We start from the raw sequence: 26205 nt of genomic DNA, 5'->3' as shown, positions 1-26205 counted from the left end.
AGTAGGGTGTTTACTTCTTCTTATAAATTAAAAAGCCAAAAGCTTTTAAGTGATGGCATTTGTTAAACACCATTTAGCAGCAGCCAAGTGATTGCTGCCATTTTGGACACAGAAAAGTCCTTCAACCAAGTTAGTGGTTCAGGAAAACTGACCTAAACTAGGGGCTCCTATCATGTCTCACCACTACAGAGGAAGGCTCCCTCATTAATTCTTTACATTTGTGATTTTGCTTCAATTCATTTAAAATTGCACTCAGGCTTTTTTTTTTTTTTTTTAAAGTCTCCTTCCCTAACTGTGAAGTCTGTAGCTGGTTCCTCCTGATGCAGTGTTTAATTCTGCCTCCCTCCGGACCATTAGTGGCTGCTGCCTTTTATGAAAAGCAGCAAGTGATCCTCATCTTACTTTTCCTGTGTTGCAGGTTCCAGTGAACAGCTTTTCTCCTAGGACAGATCTCTCCTCCTGTACGATAGCTGTGTGTATCACAAACTGTTCCTGATGTGGTGCCTGGAGAAACTCAGCAAGGCTTCAGAGCCAATCATGTTGGGAAAAGAAGGAGTTTGCTACTGGAATAGAGCTCAGAGGGCAATGGCTGCTTCTCCCAACATCTTAACCCCAGACAGGATTCCAGAATTCTGCATCCCATCCAGATTGATTAGTTTCCACTCTGCAAGGGATCCCAGCTCCCGCATCCAGTCCTATGCAGAGACCAACCTGTGCCCTCGTGAAACTGTTCATAACCCCAGTACACAGCTGCCACGTATCCTCTCAACTGAAATTGCTAATAACTTCATTTCAGTGGAAGAAAGCACCAACTCAGACCCACAGTCACAGGCAGCACTTTCCCTCATCCATTTCCCCAAGGTGCAGACATCCTATGGATTTTGCACTTTGCTGGAGAGTCCCCATACCAGAAGAAAGGAGAGTATTTTCCACAATGACCCATGCAGTTGTTCTATGTCCTGTCTACTGTTGCTGCCAAGTTCCAGAATCTACCTCAAAGGAGTAGATTCCAGCATCATCAGCTCTACCACCACCAGACTCTCTTCTAGGCATCCACACATGCCAAGACAAGACACTTGTGATTGTGATACTGCTTCTTCCACCGACTCTTCCCCTTTCACCTCCTCACTTCTCAAAAGATTCCTTCCCAGATCCTGCTTTTTATTTACAATCCAGAGCCCAGAGAGACTGCTCTGCAGGACTTTAAAGGCAGAAAGCAAATCCAGCATGTTAAGGGGAAACTCCTTATCCACAGATGAAGACAGCTCCACAGACAGCAGCCCCAATCCCAATAGGCGGTCTTTGGCAAGTTTATGTGAGTGCTCAAGCATACAAAGCTCTTCTGGGTCACAGTCAACCATCTTTCCCCAGGATTTTACTAATGGCAGAGAGAGACTTAGAAGTGTGCGTACAGTATTTCTTGATAGAAGAGGAATCTTGAGACTGTTCTCTGACTACTGTCCTGAAAGCAGAAGGCTGAGACTCCGTCTGATAAGTGCTGAAGGCTTATATGATATATTTGTGGAACCTAAAAGGATTAACTGTTGCATCACCTTCTCTCTTGTGCCAGGGAAAGTTCAGAAACAAAGAAGCACTGTTATAAAGAGAAGCAGAAATCCCATCTTTAATGAGGACTTCTTCTTTGATGGTATTTCTAAGGATGATCTTCACAGACGATCAATCAAGATAAAAGCTGTGAATAAAGCATCTACTATGAAGAAAGATTATATTTTAGGTAAAATTGAACTTTGCTTATTGAGTATGGTGCCTATCTGAGGGGCACAGGAAAGCAATTAAGGCTAGTCTATTTTGAGCTAGGTAAATTTACTTTTGAATAAGATGTGTATTTTATGTGGCTATGTTACTTTCCCTTCTTATGTAATCTCTTTCTATTTTACAATTAATTGATGTTATTGTTAAATCATAATTGGCAAAGTTTTATTTTCAAGTACATCATGTGTAAGTGGCTGATATTAAGCAAGGTTTTGCCCCCCCCCCCCCACATATCAGTATTTAAATTCTACTATAGAGGGGACTTAAAATATCTCATTACCTTAATTTAAAGCAATTGCACGATCCTTTGAAATCTCCACAGCTGTGCATTAAGTTTACAGGCGCTAATAGAAAACTGGAGTTTTTGTTATCATGTCAGACCATTGGCTTGTTACCCATGCTGCTGATATGGAAGTTAGTTGCATGTATTTGCCAACACGGATTTTCAACAGAGGAAAGAAACTTCCTATTTAAAAAGCAGTACATTCGTTCACAATTAGGTAAGAGGTACTAAGTGTTGGACATGACTTTAGATATAGTTTGGGAGTTTGCAGCAATAGACATTTACATGTGTGATTTTAGAGAAAATTTATCATATACACGTCAATGACAACTTAATCTATTTTCATTTGCCCAAGAGATTTCATATGTTTGAAAGATGCTAACTTGTCTCAGGAAAATTCTTTAAGTGCCAGGTTATAGAATGAGCATGTTGTTAATCTATAACATTACTTATAACAATGCTTCACTGCTGCCACTTGAGTATATATACACATCAATTAATACTTGCAGTTACCACAATAGGGTCCTAGCTATTAATATTTTAAATACATCAAGGAGAAATTTCATGTGATGTACTCATTTGATGTAAAAGGGATGGCACTTTATTTAACTTAAGGGGAATATTTTACAGGTTTATTTTTTTGCTACCATTTAACCAAGAAAAACTATTTTAATACAGTATATTCAGTGTGGTTGCATGTGCGCCTCATTTTCATGAAGAAATATTTAATTTTTCTTTACCTAGATTCATTTGTAACGGACGGTGAATTTTGACAGTGTAAGGACTGCATCACTGGCCAACATTATAAGCAAAATGTTTACAGAAGGTCTTTGGTACGTTGATAATTGTAAATTAAGGCAGAGAACATTTGTGGCACAACTTAATTGCTGTTAACTAGGAAATTGCACCATTGGTAAACTGGTATATTGACAGTTTTTTAATAACTCCAAAAATCCCAGTTTCTTACTTTAAAGTTCATGCTCACATGATCAAGTGTTTAATGCCACCCTGGTTGTACTTCGGATTTATTTGAATATGATACTACCAAGCCTTCAGGGCTTCCAGAAAAGGTAATTTCTTCTACCCTAATCGTTTGAGTATGGGCTATAGAGCTCTAGAATCATAGTTTTTGTCTATTGGAATGGGAATGTGGTCCATTAACTTCATTCGCATGCTTCCAGCAGCATTCTAAGCCTCTTGTTGGAGAAGGCACATAAAACCCTAATACCTGGAGACTTGTTCTCTGATGCATCTAGGGGAAAATGGCTTTCAGTGGCAACCTGGTGGTAGTGAGCTCCTGCCCTGAAGAATGATTCGATTACCCCACCTGATGTTTAAGCTTTGTAAATGCCTCCATCCTGGTTCGCATGAGCCTGAGCCTGACCACCCTGTATGGCGGTGCACAAAAGTGTGTTAGCATCGGTGATCTTGACAGCCACAGCAGAAACCACAAAGGCTCTTGCCGTTGCATGTATGAGAACCACCTCAGTAATTAACACCTGCTGGGTTCTCTCAAGATTGACTCTAACCATACAGGGGTGAAAAAAGAAAGCAACCACCTTTACACAGAGTCTGGCCAAGATACAAGATAGGTAAAAATGAGGGTAATTTACTTCGGAGATGTTGCCCTTGCTGTTAGATAGTGAATAGGTTAGGGCTATAACACAATTAGCCATTCCAATAATTAAATAATTACAGTGAATCCTACTGGTCCATACCAGATTTAATCCAAGTATCTCTTCATTTTCCCATCAGAACCACACCCTTTGGTTACTAGTCCTTCCCCACACAAGGATCCTGAAGACTATAAGCGTTGTCTGTGGTGCATGTCTCCGATTTGACCTTCAGACTCTCCCCACAATTTGGCGTCTCTCCTTTTGAACTAGGAACTGTTGTGGTGCCTAGGCTGAGCTTTCCATCAGCATCTTCCATACTTATCCCACATTGTTTTTCACTTAACAGGCTGCTTATATACCTTTAACTGAGTACTTGCCTTTCCTTTCCTTTTGCAGGGTTGGTATGCACACCCTCCTTCTCTCTCCTCTGGCCAAACAGTTGCCTCTCTCACTCTGCCTGTTTTTGCTCACCCAAAATAGCTCTGCACTAATTCATTCTCAAAGCAATCTAACTGGCCAGGAAGAACAGAGGAAGTTGTCTATCATGTCATCCTCTGATCAGTTCCAAAACTGAAGCAACTCAGCCCCCTGCTGGAAACATTATAATGGTCCTTTCAGTGGTGTACAGGAGTATGCAGTACAAGTGATTTTTCTTGGAGTTGTTATGAGTTAGCTTTTTGTCTTCCTGTTTCCTTTTCTAGCTGCAAATAACTAAGAGATTTCCATCCTATAATGAAAAGGAAAAATGCTGCTCTTTTGTGTAATTGATAGTTTTATTCTCATTTTCTTCTGTTCTCCACCCTGATAGACTTCCACGGGGAGAGAGAAACATCAAATCCATGCTCTATCAAGGAGACCTGAGAGCAGACTTAGTTTTGTTCCGGAATTTCTTCATTCCTTCCCATTCAGCCTTGGAGATACACAAACTTACAATAAAAAGCAGTGGGTCTCACCATTATCATACCTTCCTACTCACAGCTTTCACCACCACACATTTCAAATATTCCAACTAGGCAGAACATTAATATCTTATCTTCAAACCCCAGAAACATATGTGGGTAAACAATGTGTGTTGCTGAATTATGAAGATAACATAGTTATGTTCTGCCTAGCTGGAATGTTCAAAGTATGTGGTAGTAAGAGATATGAGTGGGCAAAGTTAGACACTGTGCCAATGAGGTAGGAGAAAGTGGCTAGCCCAGTGCATGAGACAAAGGAGTACTTTCCTTCAGCCCAGATTCGCCATCTTTGTTCATCAGTCCTTTTGGCTATATTATGACACAAACTGGTTACTGAACACAGCTTAAGGGGATGTATTATGTTGCCTTGCCTCTTTGACATAGCAACTACATGCCACAAAATATTAGTTATCAGAAAGCAAGCTGCTAACACTTTTGAAATAAGGCACTGCACCCACAAAGAACAGAAGCCTGAAAGTCAATCCCTAAATGCATATTATATATGTGAAAACATGTAGATGAACAGGATGAGGAAGAAAGCTGCACAAAAGTAAAGGCAGATATTTATCTTCATTTCACTAATTCCAGGTCCTCAGCAATATCACATATTTTGACTCAAATGTTATTTCATCTTCCACTCTCAATTTGTCCTGTTTTGCTTTTGTCTTTATTTTATGAATCATTTGATTCCAATCAAGGAAAGTTCATATTTCCGTTATATTGCATCCTACAGTTTCAAGAGGAGAGAAAAAGATATATGTTAAGTCAAAGGCCCTGGTGGCAAAAGGAGTAATTAGTGTTGAGAGTTTGTTTGGACCCTGCCACATCCCGAAACACCACATACAAAAAATTATTCAGTGGTGATCTGTGCGTTTAATAATTTTAATATATAGCCCACCTGAGAACAACAGCAAGCATCAGTGTACCCCACAACTTGATCTGAGTTTACAAACCAAAAGAAGCTTTGATATCTTCTGTAACCAAAGCCATTCAATGTCTTGTATGTATCTATTGAGAAAGATGTACAGTGAAAGAAACAAGACACCTGTAAATTCCTTCACTGTTGCCTGCAGTTTATTACAGGAATTTAATAGGCTTTTTGTGTAAAAAAAACCCCAAGCAAAGCTAAGTTATGTATTTAAAGATCTCACCATCTTTCTTTTTATCACCCTTTAAATCAACACCTGGAGTAAGCCTGCAGCTGCACTGGGTAATATAAGTTTACCATCCCAGGTCTTACATGGAAAATCCCTCACCCACTTGTCGAACAAAAGTCCCAGTAGTTTGAAGGTGTAACCCATAATAGCCCAGGACATTCCTTCCTGAGCTCGATTAAAAGGTTCTCACAGTAACAGCTACTGCTTTTATTTATTTTTCCAACTCACAATCAGCCAAGATTGTTTCCATTCATGCAATAATAGGTCTCCAAGTTGCCCTTCAAAGTTTATCATATTTCAGTTTCCACAAGGGACAAATAATGTTATCACTGAACCTGCTGTAGCTCTGACGCTGATCCTGGGTATAGGTCTTACCAGGATTCTCGAGGGCGGGGAGGGTAAACTGTTGTGTGAACGTAAACAACAGTTATCCCACAAGTAAGGTATTAGAACATTAGAGCTAGGCATCATCTAACACTACCTTTGGTTTCACTGAATACTTCAGTGCTGACCTGAAACATCTGCATTCTAATTATTTACTTTTATATCTACTGAGAACAATTTCTAGGATTGAGCACTTCAAGTGAAAAACCCGTGTATCACAACTTTCACTCTGCAGGCCCGATCCTTCCCTCATCTCTCTATTACTAAGCCTTCTTCTGCTTGCCTTTGGAATTCAGTTACCTGTAGAACACCACTCCAGGTTTCATCCAGAGATTATTAGAACCCCCTAAAAGCAAGCGTTTGTCAGAAATATTGACACAGCTTTAGCGTAATCTAGTCAAGGCTTTATGGAGTTTGGAAATGTTAATAGTTATAGTTAGCTCAAATTGTTTCATTTTACTTGGACAATAATTTTGACACTCAGATTGTGCCCAACCCCACCAAAAAAAATCCAATGAGTTTAACTTCAGTTCAACAGTACAATTTTGCTGATTTATAAAGTGTCCAATGAGTTTAATAGGTCTTGGGCTAACCAACTCTACAATCTTTTTTTCTGAGATGGAAAGGCATCCTTCACTGAAACACCACAAATGAAGCACAGGGTTCAACTACTGGGGCAAGGCTTTTACTTTTGCCCTGAGATGCAAAAATCAATTCTCATCTTACCCCATATGTCATTGAGGTGAACTTTTTTCTCTCAGATCTACATGGCAGTTGGGGACCCTGTATTCTTCCAAGCTTATCACCTCTTTTATGCCAGAGATGAAATAGTCATCTTGTCTTCTGGACTCTTGGAACTACATTTTCAAATGTGTTAAATGACCTTCAAAGGGGTCTGGTTTTCAGAGAGTGCTAAGCACTGACACTCTGAAAGTCTGACCCCTTTTACAGGTCTCATGTTGTACAGCTGGAAAGAGAGGCACCCAGAATCACCAGTCACCTTTGGCTATTTTAGCCTTGCAGGTGGTGAGGCAGAGCCATGAAACCCGGGACTGCTTAAAAAATTTGGATCCCAGCCCTGAAGAAGAGCTCAGTGTGGCTCAAAAGCTAATCTATCTCACCAATAGAAGTTGGTCAAATAAAAGATATTACCTCACCCGCCTTGTCTCTCTAATGTCCTGGGACTGACACAGCTATACTACACTGCTTACTAAAAACTGGGGGACAGGTTTCTTGTAATAAACTTTGGCAGAAACTTAATCATTATAAGAATGCCAACTTTTGGAGCAGGTTACTGAAGCGGAGGACAGGAACACTAGATAAATAGAAATAATTTAACTTTTGTCCCTACCTACAGAGCTCCCCTGGGAAGTTGCCAGAAACCACATGCAATGCACTGACAATACAACTTCCAGGGCTTAGCTGTATTATTTCCCCTCTACAACTTCTGGAGTTTCACATTTCTCTGCAGATATGTTGTTAACACAACTTGTCAACTTTTTAATATAGAAGCTGTTTTGACAACACCACCTTACCCTGGTCTGATGTTGCAATGTGACCAAACCATGGACTTGTTCAATGTGACTGGAATAGGAATGCTGCTTCTTTGACCAGAAATCTTTATTGTGAACATTCCACATGGAAAGGAACAGCCATACATTATGGACTGAACCGTTACCTTACATGAAGAAGTTGACGTTCACACTTTTGCTCTGCACATTTATTGAAAATATTTATCTTGTTCTCAGTGCATTTTATAGTCACAGAGCTTGAATCTAGCTACAGATACATCTGAGTTCTCTGCTGGGAGATCCCCATTTAACTGATGGTATCACCTTCCCTGTTGCCTTTAGGACAAGAGCGTAAGGAGTCCTTGATTCTTTTTAGCTGGTAGATCCTCACCTACAATTACTTGCAGGCATTAAGTTACTATAACAATAGTGGATCAAATACTATCCTACCACTCTCTCCACATATTGGTTCTCATTAACTATTGTGGCCTTCAGAGCAATTTCCCTCTCTCTTCTTGAGGATGCCTGCTGGTGGCAGGAGAAGGAGAACTACAGCTGTAAAGCTTAAAGATTCCACCTTCCAGATTATAGCCTGCCCAGGTAGCTCTAGTAGTAATGGCAGCTGCCTGATCTAGACTCAGTGATTTGCAAAGGGTGTTTGTGTACTGACCTATACTCATTGAGCCTGTTCTGCAACTCAGTGCAGTTTGGGTCAATAAAAGACTGGTTTATGTATTTAGGTTTCTGCCATAGGCCTGCCTTTCTCTCAAAACCATCAATCTACTGTATACTCAAACTGTGTAGCCTGGAAAGGCAGAAAAGTTTGTGGGTAGGGTCTCCATGTATAGCCCAGTCTCTTACATTAAGTAAGGAAACACTATTTATGATAGTGCACGAAAGTAATGACAGAAAAAAACCAAGGATCTGTTAAAAAAAATGGTTGCTCAGTAGAAGGTTGAATTAGGCAGTTGAGAAACTAGGAATGAAGAGCCTCTGGTTTCAGTACAGTCAGTTCTTTATTTCTGACAGCACTGAAGCATATGTACCAAAAGCAAACACTGCTGCTGTTGCTATGACAAGAAAGTACTCTCTTGAATATTAAACAAAAACCACACATGAATAAAGGGCTCACATGGTCCATTGCAGGAGTCCATACAAGTATCTTTAATAACCTAGGCCATTTAAAATATAGGGTTTTGGATAGCTTTCTTCAGGTACACTAATAATCCAAGGCCCTGATTCTGTGCTGTCTTCCACCAGTTCACACCCCTGCACCTGAGCAATATCTCTATGCTATGATGAGGCTTTTCATGTAAGTGGGACTGTGCAGTAGTGCAAGGGTTCATCCAGTGGATTCCAATATAGCATCAAGTCCCAAGTGTTCTTTAATATATCTGCAAAAAGAAAAGGAGTACTTGGGGCACCTTAGAGACGAACAAATTTATTTGAGCATAAGCTTTCGTGAGCTACAGCTCACTTCAATCTCCCCACTGTATTTTCCACTGAATGCACCCAATGAAGTGAGCTGTAGCTCACGAAAGCTTATGCTCAAATAAATTTGTTCATCTCTAAGGTACCACAAGTACTCCTTTTCTTTTTGCGAATACAGACTAACACGGCTGCTACTCTGAAACCTTTAATATATTTATTACCTAAAGTATTAGAGTGTGGTGCACGGACGTTGCTGTTTTTAATTGTATCCCCTGCTTTACATAAAGCTTAACAGACAAGTTTTGTAGTTGAAATCCCCTCCTCTATCTACATTTTAATGATGCTACAGGACACTTACCATATGAGAAAGTTATCACCTCACTACTACTTTCATTACCCCTAAATAATTTGTTACCTAAACAGGTGGGCCTGGATGACTCAGCATATTGGTAGTGAGACAGACGAAGGTAGGTTACTGGTTTAAATCAAACCCAGGTTAGTAATGACTAAGTTGGTTAACGCTTGTGTACATGCTATTGTTGTTATGCTTAGCACAAATGTCAAGGTCTATTTATGTCATATAGAACTGAATAGCTCTTACCTTAGAGGAGGCTCCTATGGCTCTTACCTTAGAGGAGGCTCAAGGCAGTGTAGGAAATGCATAGTGCTGTTGCCCATGGTGCCCTTGCCTGTGGTGAAATAGCATAAGTCTTCAAGGCTGTCATTCCTACATCTACAACCAGTAATAAATGTAAGAATATGTCAAGGCTGGATATTCTAGTGTTTTGGAGCTGCACCTGTTTATCTCCTTGTGTCCTATTTTCCACACAGATTGGCAAATACTCTTATCGATGCTATGATGAGGATTTTCAGATTTAAAATTTGTCCCAGTCAGGATTTTGGTTATGACAGTATGGTAGGATTCTTCTGAGCTGGCTGTATGGGGGTAGCACTAAGTCCTTATTTGTGTTTTTAATGTAACCTGTAACTCTAATCCTCCTCTCTTTCAAACTACGCAGACTGACGATCTGGGCTGGATTTAAATGAAAGAACAGACAGCACATCAAGCAACGACAACACCACATTACCCCTTGAAGTGAGAAGAGGTTTAAAAAGGTGTTTAGGATTAATGGTACTAAAACCAACCCATTTCCTGATAGCCATTTATTCCTTTGGTCTTGGTCTATGGCTGTTCGGAGAGCTCAGCTATTCTGGCATACTTCTTCTGAAACTGGTAAGAAGCAGCAGGTTGGCCTTGCTTCCACTAAATTTGCTAGCTCCAATGCATTCCTCAGTATCTTGTCTCTTGGGGCGGGGTGGGGAAACTAAAATACTAGAGAGAGACACCCACCCACCCTTTAGACTAAAAAAGCATCAGGTGAAATTGAGTCACTATCTCTGCAAATGAGTCACTGGAACCGCAGCCACTTCCATGATCAGAGAATTTGGACCAAGAACTGCATCTGAGCACCAATTTCTGTTCAATTTACACATAGCTACATCACTGGCAATGTAGGTTCTTCATTGTGTATTCTGATAGAACAAATTACAACTGATTTCCCATGAAGTTTTACATTAAAAGGACAGAGTCTGTAAGAGTATATATACTTCTTGTGTACTGCCCTCAGTCAATTGCTTTTACCCACAGAGTCAAAATTATGCTGGAAGGAAAATATTGAACAGATGGACATGTTTACTAGTAATCTGAATTGTGTGTAGAAGCACCACTTGCCACATTTCTAGGAACTGGCATAGCCAGAGAAGGATAAAAGCTTATTACAATGAATAACTGCATTAGTCAGCTCAGTTGTAACCAACTTGGTCAGATGATCAGTGGAAAAACAGTCTTTCCTTTTTTTAAATAAATTTCACTTTTTGCTATTATTGGTAGTAAAATGCAAGAATTGAGTTTAAGATAGAATAGAATATATAGTATAAAATATACTTTGTAAACTGAGGGGTTTTTCCCCCCTTTTTTTTATTACAGTGTTACAACTAGCTACATATCAAAGAATTAGCTTTACCGATCATTAATTTGTCCTCAGATTGGTGCCTTTGAGCATGGCAAGTTGGGTTTGTTACACAAGAACAACATTTAAGATGTGGCTTCTGACCATAGCTAACCATACTATATTAGGCTATAATCTAAGAAAAGTAGGACTCAGACTGGCCACTGTTTGGATGGGAGCCCTTAGAAGTAAACCAAAGCACAACAGGAAAATGTACTAGTGATTTAGCAAGTAGCTTTCTTCCTACCCAGGTGAGTAATATCATATCAATTTAAGAGCATGCTGGGTTCTAATTAAGTGGTACTAGGATGACCAGTTGTCCCAATTTTACAGGGACAGTCCCAATTTTTGGGTCTTTTTCTTATATAGGCTCCTATTACCCCTCACCCCATCCCAATTTTTCACATTTGCTGTCTGATCACCTTAAGTGGCACTGCTTCCAGATCACTTCTAAATGGTGGTCTATCTAAAAGTAAGCATGCACACACATCCCCACAAATCAATTGCTTAATGACCACAATACATGTAGTGTCCTGCTGATATTTCATCTTGGATAGTTGTATTCTATAGTTTTAGTTTAACAGCTCTTTAATGAACTGTTACCATATTGAATGGCTGCCTGTAATGGGGGCCCTTAACCCTGGAACACGCCCATGGCAGCCTGGTGCAGCACTGCAATTATGTCTGCCTCAGTTTCTCCTACTGGCCTTTCAATAAGTCCAATGAGGACTATGTATATTGAACAGTGACCCTTCAAGGATCTAGTTATTTAACCCAAAGGCAGAACATTATACAAATAGGCTTCCACTCCAGCATCCTAGCTAGGCAGGGAAGGGGCTGCATTAACTTTAGTCTGTCAACCCCACTTCTGTCCAGGCCCCTTAACACAGAACCCCTTTCAGGAGAAGGGCCTCTTGTCCTCATCTGGGAATGGGTCTCTCTGCTTGAGTCAAGGTCCACGAAGAGTTCACACTATGACAATTCTTCTTAGGAAACCATATCATTTCTTTGGTCTAGGGTTGCTGCTGCCTGGTGAAGTCTTTCCATTGGGACCAGGTTTCTCTGAAACTTGGCATTCACAGCTCTGTCCTTTGGGAGCCTCTCACCTCTGTTCTCTGGGGAGACCCCCTGGGAGTAGCTTCCTAGTCAGTTCCTCTGAGACATTCTTTCCCCACCTACTTTTTCCCTGGGTTTTCTCCTCCCTGAGCTTATATAACCCTTTAAAAGGCCCAGGTATTCCTTTGCTAATTAACTACTCCCCAGATACTTAGGCAATCAATTATCCCAAGATGGATATCTGCTGGCTTATTCTCTTTAGCAGAGCTTGTTACAAGTATGCTGAGAGTCTTAAGGGGCCAGCTACTCTCTGGCACTGCCGTCTTCACTATATTTCAATGGCCGGCAAAATAGCTATTTGTATGCCGTAGAACTTCAGGGTTATGAACTGACCCATAAACCACACTTGTCATTTGGACCCGGAAATACACAATCAGGCAGCAGCAGAGATAAAAAAATAAAATAAAAAAAGTAAATACAGTACAGTACCGTGTTAAAGGTAAACTACTAAAAAAAAGTAAGGGAAAGTTTAAAAAAAGATTCGACAAGAAAACTTTTCTGTGCTTTTTTCATTTAAATTAAGACAGTTAAAAGCAGCCTTTTTCTTCTACCGAGTAAAGTTTCAGAGCTGTATTAAGCCAATCTTCAGTTGTAAACTTTTGAAAGAACCACCATAATGTTTTGTTCAGAGTTACAGAACTTTCAGTTACAAACAACCTCCACTCTGAGGTTTTAATAAAAAGAAGGCTAGATTTGTTAGTATTAAATACTATTCATATTTCTTTTGAATCTTGCATTTATATTTGCACATTTTTAGAGGGGTAAGCAAGGCAGGGAGATGTTGAGGGATGAAGAGTGACGTGGTAGCAAAGTGTTCCTTTCCAGCGTGGCTTTATTTAAGAGACAGAATATTTGGCACATTTATGCAGCATTAGCAGGACTTTATTTTAACTCGTTCAATCTCAACTCTTACGAACACTTTTTGTTCAGTAATATATTTGCCTTTCTGCATTGTTTCCAACAGCACTTCACACTTGGTAATTTGATTTGTAGTTTATCCAGCCATCAATCTCACTGGAGATACCACATCAACTGATGAACTTTTTGATCAGATTGGCTAAAAGAAATCCTGCTCTGCTGCCAGGAAAGAATAAAAACATCTTCTCTCATCATGAAGCAGATCAATGGCTTCTTTGAAAGCAAAGGAATAACTCCTGAATTGCTCAAGTGCGGAGAAATGTGATGTAATTTATGTAATAAAGGTAATTTGAGAGTTTGCCTCTTCTCTGGAGACTGATCAGGAACTGCGTTTCATTGGGAGTCTGCATTAGATGTGTAATTAGCTATCAATGAAGAAGAGTGACCACTAACTAGACAGGTTTCAGAGTAACAGCCGTGTTAGTCTGTATTTGCAAAAAGAAAAGGAGTACTTGTGGCACCTTAGAGACTAACCAATTTATTTGAGCATGAGCTTTCGTGAGCTACAGCTCACTTCATCGGATGCATACTGTGGAAACTGCAGAAGACATTATATACACAGAGACCATGAAACAATACCTCCTCCCACCCCACTCTCCTGCTGGTAATAGCTTATCTAAAGTGATCATCCAGTTGGGCCATTTCCAGCACAAATCCAGGTTTTCTCACCCTCCGCCCCCCCCCACACAAACTCACTCTCCTGCTGGTAATAGCCCATCCAAAGTGACCACTGTCTTTAAAATGTGTATGATAATCAAGGTAGGCCATTTCCAGCACAAATCTAGGTTCTCTCACCCCCCTCCAAAAACCACACACACAAACTCACTCTCCTGCTGGTAATAGCTTATCCAAAGTGACCACTCTTCTCACAATGTGTATGAAAATCAAGGTGGGCCATTACCAGCACAAATCCAGGTTTTCTCACCCCCCCACCCCCATACACACACAAACTCACTCTCCTGCTGGTAATAGCTCATCCAAAGTGACCACTCTCCCTACAATGTGCATGATAATCAAGGTGGGCCATTTCCAGCACACATCCAGGTTTTCTCACACACACACCCCCCACACATACACACAAACTCACTCTCCTGCTGGCAGTAGCTCATCCAAACTGACCACTCTCCTTACAATGTGCATGATAATCAAGGTGGGCCATTTCCAGCATAAATCCAAGTTTAACCAGAACGTTCCGGGGGGGTAGAAAAAAACAAGGGGAAATAGGCTACCTTGCATAATGACTTAGCCACTCCCAGTCTCTATTTAAGCCTAAATTAATAGTATCCAATTTGCAAATGAATTCCAATTCAGCAGTTTCTCGCTGGAGTCTGGATTTGAAGTTTTTTTGTTGTAAGATAGCGACCTTCATGTCTGTGATTGCGTGACCAGCTTGTAAGCTACCCATGTGGCCTGAGGACCAGGGGAACCCAAGCTATCAGCTTCCCTCTCTCTCTATGGATTGAGAAGCTAAGACTTTTAATTGGCCCAGAAAGTGGGTTGAGCTGGAGTAAAACCAGGAACAGAGCCAGATCACATGAGAGGCCTATTGATTCAATACGTTCAAGTAGTTTATACTATCAAGGCTTCTATGGACCCATTATGCAACTTAAAGCTGCTTCCCCCTCTGGTGGAGGATAGCTGCACTACCAGTCTCACGCAGGGGGCAATCGTTCTCCTTACCTACCACATGATCAACAGCAAATATTTTAGCTGAGTACGAGTTTGACTGCCACCTTCCTGATACTTGACTCTAGTCCAGTGTGATTTAATTAGCATCCTAAAAAAGGACATGCCGGCGCTTATCAGTTGATGGAACTAGAGGTTGAAATATATTGCCCTGAATTCTCTTAAGCCATGGTCAATATGTCATGTGTTTAAATGCCCCCTGGTGGTGTTGCTTGTCCTCTCCACAATCTGTTTAAATTTTTTTTGCCAACATAAACTTCAGTGTTTAGCCATTTCCTAACTTACTGTCTCCTGCTCCATTATGACAGCAGAACAGTCACTCAACCTAATGTACTTATAACAACTGTATATTGCCTGTTTAAACTGAGAATCTCCAGTGCTTCCGATTTCTGGGCCTGATAAATGGGGCTACGTTCATTTGAACGCCAAGATCTGAAAATTAAGAGGATTAATTTGCACCTGAAGTAGTGGGATCTAGGCTTCTCCAAGACTGCATTCATAACCAGTTTATTTTGTTTGTTAATGTTAATGTGTCAACTTATTATTTGGGTAAAAGTGTCAGATCTGATGATCTAATATGCTCAGAACAGCAGAGCAGAGGTGCATGTTTCATCAGAGTATCCCATCAGCATGCTAAAGCCCAACTTGGAGAGACTGCTTGCAGAATTCAGAGCAAGGCCACCAGGACAATAGTCAAAATTGGCATTTCTGATTCAAGACTAAATACGAAAGAAGGTTGTCTGTTTTGCTGCTATTTGTGGACAAATTAGCAGGACCAACTGGATACAAAATGTCAAATTATTTCACAGTGAACATGAATTAGGTGAAGCTTTCTCTGCTTACCTATGCTGGATTTCAACGTACTATTGACTTTTCAAGAACCGTGTCCTATGGCAAATAGCCCTGCTTCATCCTAACCACTGAAGTCCAAGTCATGTCTGGTACATCCACATCAAATGGCCAGAAGCTCTTGAGACAGTCTGAAAATGGGATTGCTGCACAGGAGTTGAACTCATGCTCAGGAGTTAAAAGGTTAACCTGGTAGCATTTGTTTGGTCAGTGATTCAGCTTTTTAGGTCCTAGTGATCTTATTTTCTTGGTTTATCTACAAGGCTACAAATTTCCTTTACTTACCTGCATGGCTGTGGAACTTTTGACATGTTTATCCTGGAGAAGAAAGGAAGTAGAGAATGACATTTAATGTCAGACAGCTGCTGAATCATTGCCCAAACCGATATTAATGAACTATTATATCAGGTGTCAGTACACTGGTCTTACCTTTGCATAGTCATGAGAAATTGCAATAAGCTTTGACACGGGAGTCTGAAAAAAAATCCTTGTAATGTAATGTAAGGGATCAGCAGAATATTAGGGGATCAGCAGAATTACTTCATTTAATCTGTAGTAAGGGTTAATGTTTGGGAAGTAATTGCTATAATAATTTGGTCAATCTTCTCTCTGGGTTAATTGTCAATGCGTGATCGGATATCTTAAGTTTGGTTTTAATTAATTCTTCAATATGTTTGCAAAGCTCACTGCAAATAACCTATACTTGAAATTTTATCCATTTATTACTTTTGATTTGAATAGTTTTGACTTGCTTAACTGGCATGTCTATGTAGGCTCAGATGCTGCTTCTGTTGATATCAATGGCAGTTTTGGAATGGTTGTCAGATTTATGTTTTTCTTATACATTTGGCAAAGATCCATGATTTCGCTACATGTATGAAATGGTTGCTGTTTGGTATGGAACACTGCTTTCCAGACTACCCACATTCTCTTGAATTATTTATTAATAGTCCAACAAAATAGTGTTGCTTTTTTATTTTTGGCACATCAGTGTATAATCTACATTTAGCAGCTGAAGGAGCTATGCCGCACTAACATATAATTCACCCATCAGTTAAGCTGGTATATTAGTGCACTTTTGCCAGGTCTGGTAATAGAAATAGTAAGTTTATGGCAGAAAGCGTAGAGAAAAGCACAAACTTTCCTTTTGGTAATATCAGGTCAAAGGATGCTAGCCTTTTTGTCAGCGGACCCAAATTACCTATTGGAGTGGCTTTTCCCTGGAGCTTGTGTAAGTGCATTATTTGGGTTCTTTGATTTTCCTACAAGGGAAACAGTGTATGACGCTTCTAGTGCTTTTCTAGAAATAGTTGAAGCTTTTTTCATTTTAGGCTGACAAGTCTGGAACTCAGAAAGCTTTCTTTGAAAAACTTCTACTGACGTACCTGCATGCACGGGGTCTTTTGTCTTCAAATGTCGATGCAAATGCCCGCAAAGGAAACACACAGCTTGAGGTGGATCGCTATTTGTAGATCTGAATCCAAAAGCAATATATTCCTCGCAGAACGGATGACGGGGTGGGGTTTTTTTTGCAATCATTTTCAATTTCCTACAATTTATCACTGTTGCCACTCCCGCCGCTTCTAGCTCCTCATTTTAAAAATCGAACCATTTTTACATCACAACCGCATACACTATGACAACTTCAACCTCATTAACATGCTTGCACACATAAGTAGACGACATAAAATGCACATCTAATACAGTGCGTATACGCATGTTACGTTACCTTTTAATATAGTATATAGAGCAGTATAAACAAGTCAGTCTGTATGAAATTTTAATTTGTACTGACCTCGCTGGTACTTTTATGAGGCTTGTTGTAAAACTAGGCAAATTGGCAAACTAGGCAAAACTAGATGAGTTGACATACCCCTGGAAGACCTCTGCATATCCCCAGGGCACGCATACCCCTGGTTGAGAACCACTGCATTAGATCATGAAATCTAAGAGACTTGGAGATGTATTCATAAAAAAATTCCTGATCAATGATAATTGTATACCTTAATGGGTTACTGGTGCAACCAGTACTGCCCCAGTCTGATAGTCACAGACTATCGGACGAGAGAGGCCATCCATATTGAGCATGTTGCTCCAGACAAATGAAGGTTTGCAGGCTTGGAACAGGCAGAAGCCTTCACTGGATCCTGAGAGCACCTCTTGTCTCTAGTGTGTTCAATTTAGCCTGCTCTCCAATCATGCGGGAGAGGGATACTAATGAAGGGAAGATCAGGGAGTAATCTCTTTCTGGAAACCAAGGTCTGGAAATTTTGTCCCTTGAAGATTCATAGATTCCAAGACCAAAATGGACTACTGTGATCATCTAATCTGACCTCCTGTGTAACACAGACCACAGAACTTCCCCAAAATTATCCATGGAGTATATCCTTTAGAAAAACATCCAATCGTGATTTATAAATTGTCAGTGATGGAGAATGCACCACAACTTTTTCATTCTTCTTCAAACCTGGAAACAGTTTTCCAGCAGCTCTTGCACCAATGCCAAATACATAGGTTAAAAAACATCTGTCCTCCTACTCAAGATTTCCCTATTTGCCGTTTTGGCCACAGCATTGCTCTGGGAACTCATGTTCAGCTGATTATCCACCATGATAATCTTAAGAGGGAAGAAAGAATGGGGAAAAGCGTTTTGGTTTTAAAAGCTAAAATTGCAACAGATAGCAGAAGAAATTTAGACTTGTCTGCAGAGAAAGAGGTGCTGTGCTGTCCCTTTGTCTCTTAAGGGAGACCTCAAAATGCAAAGTAGCTTTTCTGTTTTTAGCCATGCAAACAAAAAAAAATCAACTTTTTTAGAGCGAAGGGTCTTTCTTTCTGCCACACCTCCTCCAGTTTAGGTTCTGTAACCCATTCACATGCTCACTTACATCTGAGCAACTTCATGGTCTTCACTGGGTTTTCACAAGTATAACTTGTTTACACCAAATTCTCTTAATGGTGTGTAGAGATCAAAGATAACTCCTCCTTATGAATGAGGACACCAAATGAACACAGCTGGGTTCCAGGTGACAATGTTTAACTATCAATAGACAACCAAGGCTTAACTACATAGTGTTGCCCCTTTTAAACCCAAAAGGTTAGCCAAATTTCAGAGGCCTGGGGATGTTCCAGTTGGAAATAATAATTGATAGAGTCTGATATTTGATGCAATCTTGTTTTTTGACAAGGAATATGCAAAGACCTGCTTCTCCGAATGCAGGAGGAACCAAGAACAAACAGAACAATTTCTTAGCTTGCACCCCCAAGTCCTTTTAGCCAACACCAGACCCAAAAGCCCTCACTCTAGCTTTTTCCACACTGCGTTCACAGGCTACGGCTAGGGTTTCTTGCTTTTCACCTCTGACCACTTTTATTAAAATGCTGGAATTAAACTGCTGTTGCACGTCCACACTGTGCTCCTTGTGATGCTGGAGAGCATCCACATTAGCAGCTCTTGCAACAGCAAAGAGAGCAGGGCATTGTGGTAGCTATCCCACTGTGCAACTGGCCGCAGGGAGCTTTGGGAAGGGTTTGCAATGCTTCATGGGGCAGGCACAGTGTCACATGATGCAGGTTTCCCAATCCCATCATTCCATGGGCATCCTACTACATTGCCAGCTGCTTTTCAACTGAAGTGGGGGGGGGGGAATGTGTGAGTGTATGGAGTGCGGGAGAGAGACAGACCGTGTGTTTTGGGGGACAGAGAGTTTGTCAGCATGCTGTCTTGTAAGTTCAGACAGTGGCAGGAAGCAACCAGTCCTGAGGCAGGAGGAAACCCTGACATCAGCCCCCGCCTCCCTCCCTGGGCTCTCTCTCTCTCTCTCTCTCTCTCTCAACACACACACCCCTGCCTCTGTGTTCAACAGCACGAGCCTTCCACATTAATGGTTTGCTTTGTGTCCCGGAGCAGATCAGCACAGCACGCAATGGCTGTCAGAAACAGTGCTTTGAAAGGGGAGGGGTGCCTGTCTCTGGGCAGCCGAGTTCAAAACAATGAACACAGCGGTCACTTGAGGCATTATGGGACAGCTCCGGAGTAGGGCTGCCAACTTTCTCATTCCAGAAAACTGAACACCCCTGCCCTGCCTCTTCCCCGAGGTCCCGCCCGTGTCCCGCCCCTTCCCAAGGCCCTGCCCCCGCTCACTCCCTCCCCCATCCTTCTGTCACTTGCTCTCCCCCCATCCTTGCTCACATGCTCATTTTCACTGCAAGGCCTAAACAAACACCAGGAGAAGGCCAGGAGCTGCAACAGTCTGAATGTAGGAGATGCAATGTGTGATTCAGATACCCTTCACCTCACCAGGGAGAGATTTTAAACACTACTGGAAAATTAAACTTTTTAAACTTCTGAAGTGTAAAGAAGATACAAACAATATAAAACAAAAACAGTTTTAACGAGCATGCCAATTGAAAGTACTTAAATTTATACTTCTTTTTTCCCCCCATCATGCATGTATTGAGTCCAATAACTTGTTAAATAGCTTATGTTTAGCTAAAGCATATCTTCCAGAAGTGCATCTAGTCTTGATTTAAAGACCTTATGAGATGGAGAACCCACCACTTCCCACTGTAATTTGTTCCAATTGTTAATAACAGTCACTGATAAAAATATGTGCCTTATTTCTAATTTGAATTTTTTCTGGCTTCAGCTTCCAGACTTCTTTTTTATGCCTTTCTCTGCTAAATTAAGGAGCCCTGAGGTATCTGATATTACTTCCCCATGAAGATACTTTTACACCGTAATCAAGTTACCTCTCAGTCTTCTTTTTGATAAACTAAACATATTGAAACCTTTAAGCCTCTCACAGTAAAGCATTTTCTCTCATCCTCAAATGATCTTTGTGGCTCTCTTCCACACCTTCTCCAGTTTTTCAACATCCTATTTAAAATGTAGACACCAGAAACAGATGCAGTATTCCAGTATTGTTTCACCAATGCCATATACATATACTCCTACATGCTGGTGTTGCTCTCCAAAATGGGTGAATGATAAAAGCGTGAACAGGTCAAAGTGAATTTAAGCTTCAAATGCAGGTGAGTAAGACCGCTAGTAAGACTATAGCTTGTAAAACAGAAACTGAGGACCAATTTTACTTTCTCAGGGGATAATGTGTCATCCAAAGGGAAACTAAGAATCTGCTCCCCTTAGCTCTATTTTCTTAATAACTTGTCAGATACTGCTCTGTTAATGCCTATATTGTAATTTTACATGTTGAATTAGGACCACACATTATCACAGCTGCAATGGGTCCCTTAAAGGCACACTCCTGAATCCCAAATACAAATCCACAGAGCACAACCACAGAAATGCACACCTGTCCAGATACCTATAAAAATAAATCTGTAGAAACTGACTCCCACACCTACATGCAGATACACATGTGCATTCATGTGTACACATCTAGCAGGCAGTAACACATATACTTCCACATTATTTATTATTATAATTGTTGTTTAGTGCCTAGAGACCCCAACTAAGATCAGGGCTCCAGGGTGGTAGGTGCTGGACATACACATAGAAAGAGAGAATCTGCAACAAAGAGTTTATAATGTAGCTAGGCAAAGGTGGGGAGAAATGTATGATATATTGGCTCTTCTGCAATTACTAGTCAACAGCATTCACTTTTAAGAAATATATACATTTCTTTTAGAGTTCCCTTCTCTTTTAAAAACTTGTTATGAAACGTATACACACATATTTTATGTCATCAATATTTCTGTGCGCAAGCCAGCAAAAGGAACAAAAGTCAAAGAGTTAGGCTGCAAATTTTATCCACACATGCAGCAGTACATGCACCTCCCTACACAAAGACACAGTCTCTTACAATGCATGCATGCACACACTTGCCTACACAGAGACACTTTTGCATACACTTTTCCAGGGGCTGCCTAAATCACCCAGCTGGACAGGGAGGAAGGTGGGCTGGAATGGTAAAGATAGGGTGGGGGTGGAGGAGAGAGGATGGGGAGGAAAACAGGCCAAGGACGAGAGGAGGGTAGAGGTGAGAGGGGGCAGTGAAGGCGAGAGGAGAGGGCGTGGGGGGCTATGTGGGGTGAATGGGATGCAGGGGAGGCAGAAGGCTACAGGTGCATGAGGATTGCAGGGCACAGGGGCATATAGGGACATAAAGTGCAGAAGTGTATGGAGGTGAATGGGGTGCAGAGGTGTAGGGTGTGAAGAACATGGGGTGGCAGCTCTGGGAGATGGAGAGGATGGGTGGGAGAGTGCTGTATGGGGCACAGGGCTGGGATGGGTAGGTGTGGGATGGGTTGGGACGGGGAGCAATGCAATGACGGGGGATGGGGTGCAGGGGGGTTGGCACGGGGAGGGATGCAATGATGCGGGATGGGGGTGTGGGACAGGGAGGAATGCAGTGAGGGGGATGGGGTTGCTGGCAGTTGGGACGGGGAGCGATGCAATGATGGGGGATGGGGTGCAGGGGGGATGCAATGATGCAGGTTAGGGGTGTGGGGGGTGGGATGGGGAGGAATGCAGAGAGGGGGATGGGGTTGCCGGGGGTTGGGACAGGGAGGGATGCAATGACGGGGGATGGGGGTGTGCGGGGTAGGACAGGGAGGAATGCAATGACGGGGGATGGGGGTGTGCGGGGTAGGACAGGGAGGAATGCAGAGAGAGGGATGGGGGTGCAGGGGGGGTTGGAATGAGGAGGGATGCAATCCCTGGGCGCTGGTGATGGGTCAACAGGCCGCAAGTTGCTGCAGCTCAAGCCCAGACACATGAGGAGCCTGAGGAGAAGAGGGCTGGGCAACAGCGGGAGAGGCGTGCACCACACGACCCCTCAACAGCTGCCTGCTGAGCGCTCGCGAGTGGGGCTAGTTCCTCCCATGCTCCCACCCAGCCAACGGGAGCTGCACCTGAGGGCGGGGGGTGGGGCAGCTCACGGTCCCCCCCGGCAGCCCCTACAGCTGGGAGGCAGACAGGCCAGCTGCTTCCTGACCCAGGAGCCGTGCGGGCCGCGGCGTGGCAGTTAGCAGGGAGCCTGCCAGCCTCGCTGCGGCGCTGCACAAACCGGACATTCAACGACCTGCTCAGCATTGCTGACTGGAGCCGCCAGGATCCCTTTTGGATCGGGTGTTCTGGTCCAAAACCAGACACCTGGTCACCTACTCCGGAGGCCAATGTCTACAATGGCAATAGAGCGCTGGAGCCTTTGCGCAAATAGTCTTACGACTCTCGTCGAGGTGGGTTTTTTGCAGCACTGCAACTGAGGAGTTTCTGCGCACAAAGTGGCTTGGCGGCATGTACACGTTGGCATTTTGAGCACAAAAAGCTGCTTTACTGCACAGAAACTTGCCACTGTAGATAAGCCCTTAGAATTCCACTTATTCTCAGCTCTGCTCCTTTTGGAAGTCCTACAATAATAAAAATGGAGAAAAAGTAACTGACTTTCTACATCATTTTCACAATGTCACCTGTCAGGGTAGACACACACTTGACATTTTAACCACCAAAATATTCTTAGTTGACAGCAAAGCCAAGATCCTCTGCAACACCAAGCCTCCTTCACCCCAAAAAACTGTGGGGAGCTCTCTTAGATTTCTCTGTAGAGAGAAGTCAATTCCAAAAGACATTGCCCTTCCCTTTTCATAATGATAGGCAGCACGTCAGCCAATTGATTTCTCAAAATGTAATTAGCAGTCATGCTGAAAAGCCATCAGGCCACATTCACTTGCAGATCACAAAGCTGGTTGTCTGAGTTTACCATTTTGAATGCATTTTAGCTATAGCCATTAGATTTCATTATAACAAATCACACATGGGAAATATTTTGTGATGCAGTCGTGCTTAAGTCAGGACTGACGCCCTATGAGGTGCTGGATGAAACACCTAAGAGGACAGTCTGTGCCCTGAGCACTTAATAGTCTGCAACAAGCATCCAAGATACACCAACAGATTTATAACTTGGTAAAATTTGGGGGAGATTTCCAGAGATGACTACAAGCACCCCCCTGACTGAATGGCCATCCCCTGCCATATTTCAGATCCCTGCTCCAAAGCATGGGAGCGCTAGAGTTTTTAAAGAAAAGGTAACCATTTTTTTTTACATGTCCAAACCAATACATTTTTTCCCTATCCTTGTCATCAGTAACAGCTGTATATCTGGCTGAAATTTTCCACAAGAAATTCATCCTCTGGCAGACACCCAGTAAGCCTGTGACATTCCCCTCTGGTGTTATCTGGACCGGTGATCTGCTAGGTCACTCCAATCCTTGTCTCTGGGAGCGAGCCTTACCCTGCTCTGCTATGAGAACCCCCACCCCTGGGCTGTTCACACACAGCCTCTGGCATATAAGCTGCTTGGATTGTGCAATGACACAATATCTCTGGTCCCAGACAGAACCCTAGGAACCTCCATCTTGCAGTGTCCAGTTATGCCCACTGAACACTGCAAGCTTATATGATTTCATCAGTTTAACAAAGAAATTTATATGTACCAGGCTTGTTATCCCAAGGGGAGTCTCTGACATGCTTCAAACCAAATGCACTGCTTCAGCTGGAATAAACAAACATTTATTAACTACAAAGATAGATTTAAAGGGATTATAAATCAGAGCATAACAAGTTGGATTTGGTCAAATGAAACAAAAGCAAAACGCATTCTAAACTGATCTTAACACTTTCAATCCCCTTACAAACTTAGATGTGTCTCACCACAGGCTGCCTGGTTGCCCTTCAGCCAGGCTCTCCCCTTTGATCAGCGCTTCAGTCTCTTGGTGGTGATGTCTGTAGATGGAGGTGGAAGAGAGAGGAAGAGCATGGCAAACCTCTCTGCCTTTTATCATGTCCTTTCTTCGCTCTTGGCTTTACCCTCCTCTGCCATCTCTCCCCCCCCTGACTCCAGAGTCAGGTAAGCATTACCTCATTGCAGTCCCAAACTGACCTAAGGAAGGTGGTGGCTCACTCGAGAGTCCAACAGATCCTTTGTTGTTGCCTAGGCCAGTGTCCTTTGTTCCTGTGAGGCTAGGCTGGGTTTGTCCCATACATGCCCTGATGAGGTGTGAACTGCCCCTCTGCTCCTGGAGAGTTTTTGCTGGGCCTAAAGACATAAGGACACATTTTCAGCCTCATAATTATATACATGAAATTACAACCTATAACATTACCATAACAACAATGCTCAGTACATTATGAGCCTTCCGAAGACACCTGACATGACAAACTTTGCATTAGAGACCACACAAACTTATTATAAGGATGAACATGGGGGTGCTAGGTGTTCCCCTGAGGTACAGAACATCACAAAGCCATAAAAAGAATCAGCTTTTTCATGTTATTTTTTAGCACAATAATTACAGCTGTTTAGTGCACTATACCTTCACTTAGTGAAAGGACATTTGTAAGCTTTACAAATATTTAATCAGTTATGCATGCAGCATGATTTTAAGTTTATCTCGCTCTTCACTAGAGAATTAACAGCCATACCTAGAGGTTGCTATAGTTATGCTTCATTTGAGAACTATCTACATTGTTGTCTTTTGGTGCTAGACATGGTTCCTAGGATTTTATTTCAGTTGCCACCTTTAGTTTTTCAGAAAATAGATAATCTGGTTATAAGTTATTTTATTGGCTTTGCCAAAGGGATTCAGACACCAAAGTGTTCTGTAACTCCCCAATGAGGACACTTTGACCTAAGAAGTTTAAACATGCCACAGTACATAGTCCAATGACAGCCAGCACTGTTTGTTGCAATCAGTGATAAATTTATCCACACTGATCCAGATTAATGTTATTTTATTATTGAGTTGCAACTGCCAAAGGCCAATCAGAAGAAATTTAAGTACTTCATATTGTTCCAGAGCTAGTTTGCCAAGGGATTTCCCAGAAATGCTGTGTTTTCACAGGTGTCATTTCCAGCAGTCACTAGACAGAAGGGGGAACTAGATGTTTTGCAGCTCATGTAGCTCAGGTTTCAGTCCTTGTTCATCTTTCGTACATTTTGATGTTTGTCCTATTGTCACTCAGACGGGAAGCTCTAATATAAAAACCCTCACACAATCTTTTCATTTTGGCCCTGGATCAGAACCAAAAGGAGCCTCTTTCTGCTTTTCTTTCAGATGCTGGATAACAACATCACATGATAATGGCTGGAGATCGTCCAAGAACTGTTGTCACACTTCCTGTCACATTGGACACAAGTCAGACCTCACCATTCCACAAGCTTTGTGCCATGGAAAACCGACTCCCAACCCAAGCAGATATATCTTGGTTAGAGATTTTGTCCTCAACCAGGAAGGACATTTGAAAAATATTTATGTCAACTGTATATGAAAAGTGTCCTTTCATTTGGACGTTTTCTCACAATGTTGTGACAAACCAGGTAGGGAAGTAAAGAGGAGCCTTTGAAACATGCTTCAGGAGAAGAGTGCCATGAAGGACTGAACATATAAAGGGAATGTGAGAAATAGGAGATAACAGACTTGTCATGTTTTAAATATGCACAGTAGGTATTGCATTACATGCTCTCCTAACTGAGCCATTGGAAAAAATGAGGCA

General features: G+C 41.9%; 1 protein-coding gene across 10 annotated transcripts in view; it reads left to right on the top strand.

The window, feature by feature from the left end:
* The window catches only part of LOC140894858 (C2 calcium-dependent domain-containing protein 4C), a 43939-nt gene extending 18129 nt beyond the window's left edge, over nt 1–25810 (top strand). For 6 of the 10 annotated variants that reach the window (XM_073303625.2, XM_073303622.2, XM_073303624.2 and 3 more), the window contains one exon: nt 419–2123. In XM_073303625.2, coding sequence (XP_073159726.2) covers nt 496–1776 — 1281 coding nt within the window. In that variant the 5' untranslated portion in view covers nt 419–495 and the 3' untranslated portion in view covers nt 1777–2123. Of the gene's footprint in view, nt 1–418; nt 2124–10133; nt 10349–13203; nt 13744–25766 lie in introns of those variants that run through there. The other 4 variants (XM_073303627.2, XM_073303626.2, XR_012153962.1 and 1 more) reach the window with 4 other exon arrangements.
* Nucleotides 25811–26205: the final 395 nt, after the last annotated feature.

This window comes from Lepidochelys kempii, chromosome 10, assembly GCF_965140285.1.
Source record: "Lepidochelys kempii isolate rLepKem1 chromosome 10, rLepKem1.hap1, whole genome shotgun sequence".
Lineage (NCBI taxonomy): Eukaryota > Metazoa > Chordata > Testudines > Cheloniidae > Lepidochelys > Lepidochelys kempii.
This window is presented reverse-complemented; position numbering and strand designations above follow the sequence as displayed.